We start from the raw sequence: 14,826 nt of genomic DNA, 5'->3' as shown, positions 1-14,826 counted from the left end.
GGTTAGTTTTCCATAACCTGAGTTGAAACTTTGATTTCTATGATCTGATAAATAGTGAGACAAAGACAAGTTGAAAGTCCCACAAGTTAATCTTTACAACTGCTGAGAGACATTTCAAGGATACAACACTACTAATTCTACCACAATCCTGGGAGATTTACAAAGGAAAAATAAAATTAAAGTGGCAATGAGCATTTCTTTTGAGAATGACCTAACATATGGCAGCGACCACACTGAACTATTCTCTTCGGCCGCTTTAAATTCTCTACACGCAACACCTTCTTCTTTGGCCTACCAGGTGGTCTACGAGTTTTAGGCGGCCTTATTACAATATCAACTTTGGCACTTCCACCTTCTGCAACACCCTCACCTGACTCATTCCACTGACTCCTATCAGGAATTGCCATTATAGTCTGAGAATAAGCTTCCCTGTAACTTGCAACTGTAAAACAATTCTCAGCAAACATATGAACATTTTGCCCACATGAGATTAGAGCAGCAGCAGCATGAGCACAAGGTATACCATAAAGTTGCCAACGCCTGCATGAACAAACCCGGGCTCTTATATCCACAATGTTTGTGCGTTCAGTTGACACAATCTCAAACTCGATCTCATTTGCACGAAGAACTTGATAACAACGGGAATCTTCAATTGCTTCTGAGATTTTTTTCTCAGCAGATGGTACTAAAATGGAATTTAACCTCACGCCTGTGGCACGCCGTTCATCAAACCATGTAATCAGCTGATGCCGAATATGTTCCATCATTTGAACTATTGGAAGTTCGTGACATTCAAGAGCCCAGTTATATAACAACTCTGTGATACTTAATGTGAAATGTCCATACCTGACTCCTTCAAAATATGCAACTGCCCAAAGTAGAGGCGGATACTGTTGGAACCATGTGGCAACGTCTTGGTTCACCTCCATCATCTCGGATATTTTGTTTTCAAATTCAGCTGCTGTAAGTGCATATACAGCATTCCAGAAGATATTCACCAACTTTGAGTTCTTAAAAGTATCTCGGAAGTTTTCACTGATGAATCTCAAACAAAAGCCATGGTAAGCACTTGGAAAATGCGTGTCCACTGCTTCAACAACGCCCTTTTGTCTTTCAGATAGTACTGTAAGCCTAGGCATGTTCTCAGTATTGACTCCTAAAAGTTTCCGCAACTCAGATATGAACCACATCCAATTTTCATCACTATCTGTGTCAACAATAGCAATTGCCAATGGAAATAGTGCATCATCAGCATCAATAGCTGATGCACATAGTACTATCCCCAAGTATTTTCCTTTTAGTTGTGCTCTGTCAAGTTCTAAGAGTGGCCTACAAGCATTTAGGAAGCCATATATTGATGCCCGATAAGAGACAAAAAGTCTTTGGAAGCAATTTTCTTGTCCTGTTGCGACAACTGTGGCAACGCTACCAGGATTAGTTTTCCTTATTTGTTCACAGTATGCAGGAAGAAAACGATATCCATCTTCAAATGTTCCATGAAGGGAAGCCATACTACGCTCCTTCCCACGCCACGCTTGCATGTAAGATACCGCAACCCCATGTTGGTCGCGAATATCTTGCAAAATTTCCTTGGGCTTGTATTGTGGATTGTCTTTCACTCGAGATTCTACCGATCTAGCAACCCAACCAACTGAAGCTTGCTGATGATGAAGATTATGAACTCCTTCACATGTGTGCTCTGTGTTCAATGTTCTAATAGAAAAAGTAGGAACACCAGAACATTTTGCAACATGAACACGCCAAGGGCATCCCTCCTTAGAACACTTGGCTATAAAACGGCTGCGGTCTGACTTAACTATTCTAAGGTCAAAATGCATTGCTATCGCAACATCTTTTAATGCTCTTCGACAAGTTTCAACATCAGGGAATTCTTGTCCAATAGCTAGAGAATTATCTGTAACTATGAGAGAATCTGAAACAGGCAACGAATTATCAGCCATAAATCAGGGGCAAAAGAATGTTTGTGCTTCTGAAAGCTTCTTTTCATGCCATTGATTAAGCGGCCACTAACTCAAACAACTACCGACAGACTCTCATATGATGAAGTTAACCTGTAAAAGAACACAGGAGTAAATTAAAAAATCAAACAAGACAATAATGAACTACTTCAAAAAACATACAAAAGAATGTAAGGTACAGGGAAAAGAGGAAACTAAACACGGAGTAGAAAACTAAAAACAAAAACAGATTGAACACACTCAATAAAGTTATTATCAGAAACCTCAGATTAGGAATTCTGTACTGATATTCTTTCGTTTGAGCAATTCTATAAGAACCTTTCACCAAGAAAATTCTAACAAAGAGGATACAGACATTTATTGTGGTATCAGTTTTGACTTTTGAGATACACCAATATGTTTTTCTTTAACAAAAAATGAGGAAAGACTGAATGAGTTTCAAATAGCACAAAATTCAAATATCAAGTCACCAGTTCTCAGGAAGATTGATGGTTAGAGTTCAAATGTTTCATCCAATTGGTTGTTATCTTAAAACGTGGGTATTCTTTCTTTTCATCTCATTTTCAATGAACATGAGGTACATGATGTCCCATACAGAGAGTGGGCCTTCCCTGAGTGGAGGGTACCATGTGACAATTGGATTGAGAAGCATTGCCTTTTGATAACACAAGGAAGAAATTTGTTCTCCTGTAATCACATTTGACTGAGCCCGTAGCATATGAAGATGATAAAAAGAAATGGTAATAGAACACATGACTTGAACATCTATTAGTTTGTGCCATACATATAAAGCAAATAAATCTTTAAATTTATTGTCAATTGATCTTAGCTCTCTCATACACTAATACCTAGTTGAGAATCACTAGCAATAAGCCGTAACATATCAATAATAATATTAATAATAATGATAATAATGTGACAAATAACAAACTATCTGAGATTTCCCCTCCCCAACAACAAAGAGTGGTTGTCTAATATATCAAGTAACGGCATATGACTCCCAGTTGTTCCATTAGGACTGAAAATGGAAAAGCTTCTAGCTCATTTCTAATTTCTCCAATTCTTCCAAGATCATTACCAGTGCTACCTTTCTAGTATTTAGAATTGTATGAGATTCTCAACTTAACTTGCCATTTGGTAAATGGGGTAGTACTGTAGCAAACTAACAGTGTCTTTGGATAGCAAGATCGAAGGGAAAGGAAGGGGAAAAAAGAGGAAGAGGAAGAGGAAGAGGAAGAGGAAGAGGAAGAGGAAGGGGAAGGGGAAGGGGAAGGGGAAGGGGAAAGAAAGAGGAAGAGCGGTTGCGAAGGTGAGCTCCATTTTCCCTTCCTTTCCTTCCCCCAATCTTTTATCCAAATAAGGGAGCTTGTTCCCATCCCTTTTCCTTCAACAATCTTTTATCCAAATAAGGGAGTTTGTTTCCCTCTCTTTCTCTCTAATTTCGCTCATCCAAAAAAAATGTAAGTGATACTCGTTAGCAACATGAAATCAGTGAATGCTAGAATTTTAATCAGATTACTTATCAAAATTCATGCTCCTCGGTAGTCAAAATGCTCGGTGTTTTTATCATGGAAAATCGCTTTGCCCCAGAAAAGCTTAACTACCCATAGTAACACTTCAAATTAGCAAATTTCTTCATTGTTTAAAGCTAAAGCTGTGTTTATTTTCTCCAAAAGTTCAGCGAAGCACTAACTTAAAAGTAAGTACCGTTTTTAGCTTCATACAGTTCATAATAGTTCCGTTTATCCTCTGGTATACCCTTTTCTAGTTCTGTATTAATGGTTGAAGTCAAACCCACTCCCATTTTCCATTTTCTTATCGTTTCGCTTCCGAGCAATTCATATGATCATCAGATATGCAAGTAATCACACCCTCTTCTACCTTAATCTACCAACCAACAAATCCATCATCCATCAATAAGAAATTAAAATAATTCCACCCATTTGTTAGCTAGAAAAAAACTCTTAAACCATTACAAATTCATTTACTTTAACATTCATTAGTTCCACAGCACTACAAAATCAGTGATTACAATCCAGAAATTATTAAATTCAGCCATATAAAAATTACTTAGTGTTGTCAGAAATAATTAAACTCGAATTGGAACACATTTCTTACTCAGAAATCAAGAAATAGCTCAAACGAATGAAAACCCTAAAAATGAGAGAAGAAAATTAATTTTTTTTAAAAAAAGCTAGAGAATAAAGTATGATAGTACCAGGTGAAAACGGAGAGTCGTGATTAAGTTCCTGCAGTTTGGGGATTGATTGGAGTGGTTGATCGAAGTTTGGTGCAATTTTTTGTGTTGAGGAAATCGGAGTTTCATCAATGGGGGAAGAGAGATTGCAGAAGAAGTGGAGGAGAGAGAAAGATCCAGAGTTCCAGACTTACCAGTAAAAGGGTGGAGATATCTCAAAGGAAATTAGGGCTGTGATCAAGGGTATTATCGTCCTTTTATGTGTATATTTTGTGTAAGTACGCTCTTTAGGGTGCAAATAGAGTTTACAAACTTTTATATAAGGCGGTCTTACATAAAAGACCGCCTTGATGTCATATAAGTTGAACAATTAAATTAATTAGTTAAGCACTGAAACTAATTAGTTAAGTATAATTAAAGTGGTCTTTCCGGTAAGGCGGACTTACACAAAAATAGGTCGGGTACCTCTTATTCTAATGAGTTATGCTTAAAGAGATGGATAAGCCTAAGAAAAACATGACATATCGTGTCGTGTCGTATCGTGGCGGATCATATTTGTTATACATAAATGAGGCTCATGTAAACTGCTATCCATAAATTATGTTCATGTACGATTTGTCATTTTGTCTTACGTGTCATGTCGTGTCAATCGACTCTCTAACTAATTTCAAGACTTTTATGGTTGGTTAAAAATAAGTGTATTCACCTGTCGCTAACTTTGGGGATTTTGTTGTCGTTGAGTTTCTAATTTCAGAAATTATGATTTACAATGTTATGGTGCTTCAGAAATTTGGTTTTGGACCTTTCGGTGTTTTTTCTTATTTGACAAATAAAAGTTGATTTTCTGACCGTTTGTCACATTAGCAAAATTTATTAAATGATATTATTGCTAATTCGGTAAATGTGACATCTTATCATTTATAACTAGTTTGTGGCCCGGACGTTGCTCCGGGTTTTACTTTTAGTGGGATTTACTTATTTTAAATATTCGTATGTGGTGCTATTATTTGATTTCCATGCAAGATCAGTCGCCGATCAACAAACTTCCTTCCCATATCCAAAAATCAAAACAAAGTCGAATTCTCTTCTTCATGATTAGTTGATTATTATACTCTTGTCAATGTTTCCCTCTTCCGCACTCATAATTACACTCCATTACCCTAAGTTTTTATTTTTTAAGCTTAAGTTGTGAAGAGAAGAATTGTACATTTATAATTTATAAGTTAAGTAATTAATTCCCTTTTGTTTGGTTTTTTCCTTTAATTCATTATTGTTTATTTTTAAAAGGTTGTATTTATTATTTAAATAGAAAAATATAACATCATTGTGGCTAGCTAAGATGGTAAGAATGGTAACTTTTAATTCAAGAGGTCTAGTGTTCAATCCGGCGTAATAAGGAGGGATCTACGTGTCACATATACGTTCTTATAAACGCCTTTTAATATATTAGTATAGATATTTCGGATCAATTTTTAACATGTTTCACTTAGCTAATTCACTTATGAAAAACAATGCTAATCATCATATGAAAACAAATAAATATGTCTAAATATTTGACCAATTTTTTGCCCATTTGACAAACATGTAAAAGTTGTTTTTCCTACACAAGCCAAAATTGTTGTTTACAAGAACAATCGAAAGCATATGTAAAACATATATTATTGTGACGATAAAATATTTACATGTAACTCCAGATTACAGTAAAAATAAAATAGTAAACTAAAACATAATTCTATGGACAGTAAGGCATAGATAAATCTTGATATGGATCCATTTTTTCTGCTGTTTGGCCTCCTCTTCTGCAAGTTTGCATCATAATGTGAGAATGCAGGCATCATCTTCTCCTGAAACCTAGAAGAAATTACAGACCAGTTCACATGCAAATAGCTCATTCTAGCAGTATCACCAAATAAGCATCATTACTATGCATTACTTCAGAATTTGATTCTTCGATTACAGGAGCCTGAACCAACCATTTACTTGGTTGCAAATTAGAAAGCAATAATGGGGAAGCTGGACCAATTACGTAATTATCATAGGTAACTAAGATAACTATGTTCACAACAAGAACAGAAGATCATATCCCATGATGACACTGCCTCAACGTTGCTCATCAAAAATCTTTTAGTTTTTCATATACCCACAACTCAATACAATCTTATAGTTTTCAATCAAGCAAAAATGGAGATGTTGTAGCTACTAAACGGAGTAAGTTTATTACCCCTTGTTTGCAATCTTTAGAATCTGTGACTGACAATGTTAAGTAACAAATTTCCAAGCTTGGAAACAAATTTGGACGGAGGATTACTATTTTTTAGGTTAGTACTACTTTTAACTAGGTACTTTTACAATAATTCAAAAGTTGTTCCCACTTCCCACTAATTTTTTCGGTTTGCCAACTCGACTTCCATTGTTCTAGTATACAAAAAATTCCCTTGCAGGGATTTCAGAAACTATGAGTTTAGAGCTTCACCAGAAAATTCAGAATCATCCGAAATCATACCATTTACCCAGCTTAGTTTGGTATAGATACATAAAGGTTGTTGTTTGGTAGAAAAATGTTCTTATTTATTTATTTTTGGTCTGTTTACACATTACTAGAGAGATGAAGAGGTTCCCACCTTTCTAGGCAACCAAGAAACAAGCCGCCCACACAAGCGCAACCATAGTCCGTCACAGGGTAACAGAACATTGAAAAATGATTATTCGATTCAGCTCTTTTTAATTTAAAAGCGTTATTTCAGCTTTATATATTGTTCAATATGTACAAAAGTCTGTACTGTAACCTCTGATGCCTGAACCTTAACTGGTACATAGTTAACTGGAGTTTGCAATTCTAAAAAATGGCTTTAAAGAGAACAGGAAATCAGAAATAATGGAAGAAAACAAAAGGCAAGAAGGACTTGTCACCTGTAGCTTCAGATATATCTAAGACATTGCGCCATTCAATCAATCAACCTACAAACTCAAACAGAAACAAGAGAAGCAATCTCAGTATAAGCATGATAAAAGGAAACTCTTAACAGTTTAAACATCAAATCAACCCTAACCAGAAACTCGTAATATCAGTATACATATGTAAGAAGTCAGTGACCCTTGACTCATTACAGCCTTACAGGCCCTTCCATTGCTGGATTTCATGAGGTCGAGACACATGCAGCCTCGCTTGTAACCAATTCCAAACCCATTAAACGAGGGAAATCGCATAATATCAAACTAGGAAAACCAAGACAGAGCACCCATCAGTAGAAAGATTCTGAATGCAAGAAGACAGGCCCTCTTCCATCAGAAAGCATCTATTCCGATAAAACCATAATTAGGCTGAATCCAGAAATCGAGCAATTCTTGAAGAGACGAGCTTCTCTTGCCCATAAGTTAAGTTGGTTACTCTATCCTGTACTCCGTTCTCCCAGTACACAAAATGGGAAATCATGCAACTTTCACATCAGTGACCAGAGTCCCAGACACCATATTTGCTATGAAGTAGGCCAATCACGGTTTTCCCTTCCACACAATGGCCTAGACTGCAACAGCCTATCTGAATCCTACTTCTCTTAGTCCACATCGACCACTTGCAGTAGATTTCGCAGATGAACTAAGGAAATGGTGTTGGCTACGTATCACACAAACGGGAGCAAGAGAGAAGATAGGAACGGAAACAAAATTGAGGATTATAATCTGGAAACTATGATTCTAAATGGTGTCAGAGAAGAGGAAAGTTGGCCAGCCCATTCCGAACCTGTCTAACATTTGAGAGTCTCTCCTTAGTGGATGTTCTAACATTTGAGGACACCTGTGGTCAATAAAAGATGCAGCACATGTGTCAAGAAAAAGGGATAAATATTGTGGGGTAAAGAGGGTGAGATGGTAATGTATTTGCCAAAAATTAAATAAAAGGGGTACATCAAATAAAAGCACCTGAAAATGGAAAATGGGTACATCATGTAAAATAAATACGGAGTAATAAAAAAAAGTACTAAAAACACGACTAGTAAGAGGAAGGGAAATAAAAGGAACAACCTGCCAATACTCATCACTCAGATCATCCATTGAATATGCATATAGTACAAATGTACAATCCTATAATCATCAATAACTTCAAAAATTCCAAACCACAAACATCATCCAATTCTATTGATCAAGCTATATCATTCCACTATCCTAGCATAGTTATTGTTACAGGAAAAAAATGAATACAGAAATAGGCAAATAGCAAAAACACCACAATTATCCCGACTTCAAATCTCCATAACATAGACGAGAGTTGAAGACATCAGGTTCAGGAAAAAGTAAATCATAGACAGCTTGCAGTCATCAGTCCTCCAGACCCAAAACAAGTTCTTCAAACCAGAAATGTGGCTTCCTTTCTACCATCCAATATTAATATCAGACTTGCTACAATGACCAAACACCATATCTTTCCAATGAAATCACTGTCCTATAACATATGCAGGGCATAATTCACGTTCATATAGTATTTTTGTTAATTAGTAGAATAAACAGTAGAATAATTTTCTGTATAGATTTTTTTATAAGATTTTTTTTATTGAGGGATGTCCTCACGAGGTAAATATAAAAGAATTTACAAATTAGCCAAATTCCTATGTATTTCCCAGACAGAATTATGCCCCTTCCTGCCTAAGCCCATAAAGACGCTAGCGTCAACTTTGTCCCACAATAATTTACGTTGGACAGATACTCCAGAAAAACACAGGCATTATACTGTCCCAGCCATAAGTCCCACAGAATTGCCAGCATACTATTAGAGTAGCATTTTAGATGTTTCTCATTCCCAGAAACATCAGGACATCAACATAAACCAAAAAGACATAGCCGAGAGGAAAGTTCACTACTGTAAACACCAATGTTTTCATCAATTTAGTATGAACATCATAACCGAGATATTTATTTAACAGAAGACTATGCAAAGAACAGTCTAGCACTCCGGCAGGACAGGAACATCAGATTTAAGCACAATAAGAGTGAAGAGACAATTGCAACCTGATTTGTCACCCCTACTTGTTGTACGGATATTTATGTGCACATAATTAGCTAGTTCCAGATTCTTGCAAATAAAACACATCTTGTAAGTTCTTTCTCTGAATTGTTATGCATCACAATAACCAATTATGCATAACATAGTTGCATTCCACGGAGTACTACTGGGCCTTAACGATGTTGTCAACCATTTCTTAGAAAAATTCCTATTGTCAGAACATCCAAAAATGCAGCACATGTGTTATAGTTAAATTTTGACTTACTCACGAAACCCTGTCATATTTCTATCACTGAAGTTCTCAAATTCATACATGTCCTTCCGACCCTTCACCCTGGCAAAAAGTAACAATTGGAATCAAAATAACAACTTTCAGTAATCAAAGGGGGCATCAAATGCTCAAAAAGTAAAATTTCTGAGTAACATAGAACAACGGAGGCATTTTCTATGCAACAAAACAAAGGCAGGACTAAAGTTTAGAGCTAACTGTATTTGATGACCATTGACTATGAAAAACTCAATTAAAACCTAGATTAAGGACCCTGAAAAAACAGAACCTTCTTCAGTAGATTAAGTAAAGCATATTTTGAGCCTTCTGTGGAAAATCTGTATCCTGAATAAGTCAATCAAATAAGTAGACCCCTTTCTAAAGCACAAGTCACCAAAAAAATATAACATGATTGATCACTAGAAGTCCAGAACCACGTCAAAATAATTAAATAAGTACAAATACAGAGTAAAACACAGTATATTGATCGTTATACGAATAAATGAATAAAAAAATATGATATCAAGTGCTAACCGCCCGACCTGCAAGCCACCAATGATATTAGCAGTACTAAACTTTAGCCAGTATGTAGTGTTGTCTATTTAAATGCATTACCCTCAAACTTAAGAAAGATTCAGCATACTAATAGCTCAGAAATAACTAATAGTTTAGCTAAAAAAATAGATAATAATCATTCTCCACCTTAGCTGAGCATAAAGGTGGGTTTGGAATTGTTTGAATGTGCTTCTAATAAGCATTAGCTTTAAAACAAGCAAGGGCTTTAGCGAGTTGCGCTAACGCGCTTTGGTCCGAAAGCTTAGCAGAAGCTTTGAACTTCTTTTAAAACTTTTTTTGGATGCCCAACATAGCTTCTTAAATTAGGTGGTTGGCTGTGTTTGGAGCCTTGGAAGGTTGAGAATACCTACTAATTTGGCTGCTATAGGGGTCAGTGATGATCCTAGTTGCACAATAGATCATCTTTTTCTCTAACTGTATCTACATTCAAGTGTATTTCTGCTTCCAGTAGCTAGCTGCCTCTGTCCTGTCCAAATGTGCAACTGGTTCCATTCAATTGATGAGAATGTCAACTTCAAGAAGAAGGTTTTCTATGCAGCTGTGAATACTCGTATGAGTTGTATCTACAAGACATGGAGGTCAAGGGACAAAGTTCAATGGAATTTGATGTTGCTGTCAAGCTAATCAAAGAGGTAGTATAAAATATATGAAGTATCTTCCCCCCCCCCCCCCCCCCCCCCCCAAAATAAAAAAAAGAAGACATGCAGATTTTTAGAAACTTTGTTAGGTACTGACCAAACAAATGAAGCAATACCTGTATAATACCTGTAAGAAGGATTTAAGAGGGAGAGACAACATACCAACAAAGTGGTACTATGAGGCTAAACAACTAAAACTTATGTCCTCTATGATTGGCAACCTTATGTAGCAGAGCTCTCCAGCTAGAGTCCTCAAAGTATAATAAACGAACAATCAACGGGTAGCCTTGGAGATGAATCGAGGAAAGAATTTGCAACACTTACGTCAAACCTCTGTTTTAGTGCAGCATGTGTCATAAAAGAAGAGGTTGTAGGTTTAATCTTACCATATAGGTCTTACCATTGATAGCAAGAGGGAACACCTAAATAACTTCACTGCATTTTACTATAGTGAAGGATTTTTGAGGCTTGTACTTTAAAATCTTTTACAATTTCGCCAATGCGTAGAATTGCATACCCGAATTACTCGCTCTTGAAAATTGTTCTTAAACGTTGGTATGCTATTTAACTTTTAGTGTTATATATTAAGGAAATTAGAAAATGTGTTCTCTTGGTTCTTACAAAAACCATTTTGCCCCAAAATAAAGTTCGACAAGCTCTGAATGATCTTAGTTACAAGTACAAATTTAACCAACACTTGTCTTGAGAGCATGACTCACTAAACCTCCTTCTAACTCCTTAACCAACCACAACAATTTTCTCAGCATCTCCTTGCCACTTATATACTGCAGAATGCTCTTGCTATTTCAGCCTCCCTCGGAAGCCTATGATGGAAACTGATGGGGGTAACTGTTAAGTAAGAATTACATGAATGTGCAGTGAAACAGAAACCAAATCGGGTATCCTTGATAGATTTTCAGTAATAGTTGACTCTATTAAGCTGAATTTTCTTCCCGGGCAATGTACAATACATACTTATGATTTCATAGATTTTCATAGCAGAATTTTCTTCCTGAGCAATGTACAATACATACTTTATGATTTCATTTACATTTACGAAGTACATACATCTAACTCCCACGGTCCGTTTGGTAGCCGATAATAACTAGTGGAAATAGGAATAAATCTAAAGTGTTATTGCGCAAGAAAATAATATCATGATGTCCATGGTAATGAAATTTTGTCTCAAAGTTTATGTTTTTCTTTATAAATTTACCTAATACCACTCCCAAAATGGTAATGGATGGTAATTAAAATTTATAAAGAAAAAGCGACAACATTAAGTGAATTAGCACTACCATGGGAATGAAAATTGATTTTCTTTACAAATTTACATATAAATTCATTCCCATTAACGCCATTTATGACCGGCTACCAAAGGGTCCGCCAAGGCCTTGAGCTTTAAGCTTAAACCAAGTACTCCGTAAAATGCGACTTTTTTTATTGCAAACATGAATAATTCAATATCTAGAGAGCTCACCCATTAGCCTGACAAACATCACATACAACACTGATATCTCCTACAATCTCATGATTCTCACCACACACGCTACACCAAACCATTTCTAGCACACACTATTGCAAAAAAATAAAAATAACAGGAGCAATACATATCAACACCCCTAATCTCCATGCCCCTCTATTCATTTTTGCTTATCATTCAAACAATACAACACACAAGAACTAAAACCCAAATCTCAATCCCTCCCCCAACCCCCTCCACAGCCACATTCCCTCTCTTTAGCAAATAAGATTAACAAATTCTTAGGTGTTTCCCGGTACATTTAGAACTGGGTGTATAAAATACTTTGCGTAAACAACACTGTAAATCATTCACACACTAATCAAATCAAGCACAAAGCATAAATATGTACCTCCAATGGAATTGAAACGAACTCGAACCCTTGCTCCAGAGGTGGGATTATAGGGAGAAAATGCAAATTCTTCCATAGTCTGCAATCACAACGAAAATTGTTGTTCCAAAAATCTTCCGCTTATTCAACTTCAAGAAAAGCCCAGAAAAAAATGAATGTGTGTAAAATACTAAATACAATCTTCAATATCCCGGGGTTTCCGGGAGCCTTAGCAGAATTTCTGTAGGTGGCATGCTTAACCACCGTCTCACCGCCGGAATTCATGATTTTATTCAACCGGAAAAATCAAAATGTGATCAAACAAACAAATCCCAGAAATTGGAAACCCAACGAATTTCAATTGGTAGTGTGTAGTATTGATCAATAAAATTATTCAAAGATTTGGGAATGTTAAGAAAAATATGACAAAGGTGGGGAAAGAATGAATGAACGAAAGAAGCGCGAGAAAGAAGGCTGAATTTTACAAATTGCAAAAATTATTACTTCCGTATTTCCGCAGCAGTTTTAAATCACGAAACAGATCCAATATCGGACCGGACCTGAAATTTTCGGTATTGATGGTCAACCGGTTTGGCTCCACGAAATGTGGTTTGACCGGGGTCTGTCAAAAAGGACTAATTCGGTCTTTAATTCAATAAATTTCTCTGGTAATAATATTGTTTGTTTTGTTTATTTTTAAACCCTCCGTCCCACATTAGTTGTTACATTTTTCTTTTTCGTCCATCCTATATTTGTTGTTACACTTTTAAACTATGAATGATTTTACAATTAATATATTGTCTCTCTTCCCACTAAATTCTTTTTTGTGCTCACATTCTCATTCAATTAAAAAAATACTTCACTAACTCCTATCACATCTATTTTTTCAATAAAATACGGAGTAACATATACGGAGTAATAACCAAACAACCACTTATCACCTAATATGAGAATTTAACTTCTTCTAAGAAAATCAACCAAAAAGTGAAGTTGACCTAGATTATTATCTTGTTGAAGTAAAAGGTTCAAATATATATTACTTCCTCCGTCTTTTAATACTCGCAACGTTTGTTAGTTTCACGCATGCCAATGCACAACTTTGATAATTTATTTCTTAAATTCTCTTTATGCAAAAATTATAAAAAGTTGATATTTTGAAAATACACATTGAGACGAATCTAACAAGATCCCACATGACTATGTTTTATCTTATACAAAAAACACTACAAATAGTCAAAGTAGATTATATGAATAGTGGCAAAAGTCTAAACGTTGCGAGTATTAAAAGACGGAGGAAGTATATTTTATACACATTTGCACATATATTATACAAATATTATACATTTATTATATTGTGTAGGTACATAAATGGACATATGTTACAATATATCTCTAAAATTGGTAATTACACACATATTATTTTTCTTATTTTAACTAGCTAAAATAAGGCATCATATTTTTATATTTATATTAAAAATGCATGGATTAGTGATGTCAATTGACCCTATTATTTAAATAAAATTTCGCCCCAATCTCAAAATATATACTCAGGTTTTGTTTGAAAATAAAATATAGATCTAGCCTATATTATGTTTGTCGTAAATATTTTGAAGAATATTAGTAAATTGACTTCGATCCACCTAATACTCCATATATAAATATATTAGATCCGCCGCACACGAGACATATTTCTAATTAAACTAAAAGGGGGGGGGGGGATATGCATGTTTTCTAGAAGTATCTAAGCACACCTTGAAAAACTTAATAGTGGTATTCAAATCTATAGACTGGATATGTAGAAAATGACACGTACTTAGAATAACTGTTGTTTGTTACCAACACTTCTTCCAACTTCCAAGAGAGAGGCAGAGAGCATATTATTCTAGATGGAAAACCAAGCATGACGTGTTGAATTTTCAACTCACATAACTCCTATATTTGCTTAGTCACTCACATACTAACTGATAAGTTTGCCTTAGAAGCTTCTAATATTACGTAGGGATTATTCCACGATAACATTACAGGCTTAATTAAGATTTAAGAGCAACATCAGCCCCAAAACTTAAGACTTAAATTTTACTGATACATGCCACTTAATCGTAAGATAGATATATCAGACTATTAGTAAGTCTTAATAAAGTCTTAAATCAAACCTTGAAAAATTAAGACCCAATCTAATACTTAATGTGTGAGTTAAATAACAAAAAAATTGTTACATTATTTGAGATGTTTTAAATGTTGAGGTGAAAAGCTACATGTGCATAAATCTAAAATTAATCAATTTAATTAATTAAATATTAGTGAAAGACATGACATATG

General features: G+C 35.3%; 1 protein-coding gene and 1 long non-coding RNA gene across 5 annotated transcripts; both read right to left on the bottom strand.

The window, feature by feature from the left end:
* Positions 1-6: 6 nt before the first annotated feature.
* LOC110792977 (uncharacterized) lies at positions 7-4,398 on the bottom strand. The gene is made up of 2 exons (XM_021997801.2): positions 4,198-4,398; positions 7-2,072 (listed from the first exon to the last, which is right to left on the bottom strand). Exon 2 carries the CDS (start codon positions 1,959-1,961, stop codon positions 177-179), a length of 1,785 nt encoding a protein of 594 aa, XP_021853493.1. The 5' UTR covers positions 1,962-2,072; positions 4,198-4,398; the 3' UTR covers positions 7-176.
* Positions 4,399-5,755: 1,357 nt separating this feature from the next.
* Positions 5,756-13,046, bottom strand: LOC110792978 (uncharacterized). Of its 4 annotated transcripts, XR_008919181.1 has the most exons (6): positions 12,706-13,041; positions 12,529-12,607; positions 9,438-9,506; positions 7,227-7,969; positions 7,087-7,134; positions 5,756-6,027 (listed from the first exon to the last, which is right to left on the bottom strand). It is a non-coding gene; the product is annotated as an uncharacterized lncRNA (long non-coding RNA). The 4 variants fall into 4 exon arrangements; XR_008919182.1 differs by having other exon boundaries at positions 5,756-6,020; positions 7,087-7,969; positions 12,706-13,042; XR_002534559.2 differs by having other exon boundaries at positions 7,087-7,969.
* Between the last annotated feature and the right edge of the window lie 1,780 nt (positions 13,047-14,826).

The sequence above is a fragment of the Spinacia oleracea genome, chromosome 4 (genome assembly GCF_020520425.1).
Source record: "Spinacia oleracea cultivar Varoflay chromosome 4, BTI_SOV_V1, whole genome shotgun sequence".
Lineage (NCBI taxonomy): Eukaryota > Viridiplantae > Streptophyta > Magnoliopsida > Caryophyllales > Amaranthaceae > Spinacia > Spinacia oleracea.
The sequence above is the reverse complement of the archived record's forward strand: the minus strand, read 5'-3'. Positions and strand labels throughout refer to the sequence as shown.

What these genes read in the sequence shown, in the direction of transcription:
- LOC110792977 (XM_021997801.2), bottom strand. Translation starts at nt 1,961, where the DNA reads ATGGCTGATAATTCGTTGCCTGTTTCAGATTCTCTCATAGTTACAGAT.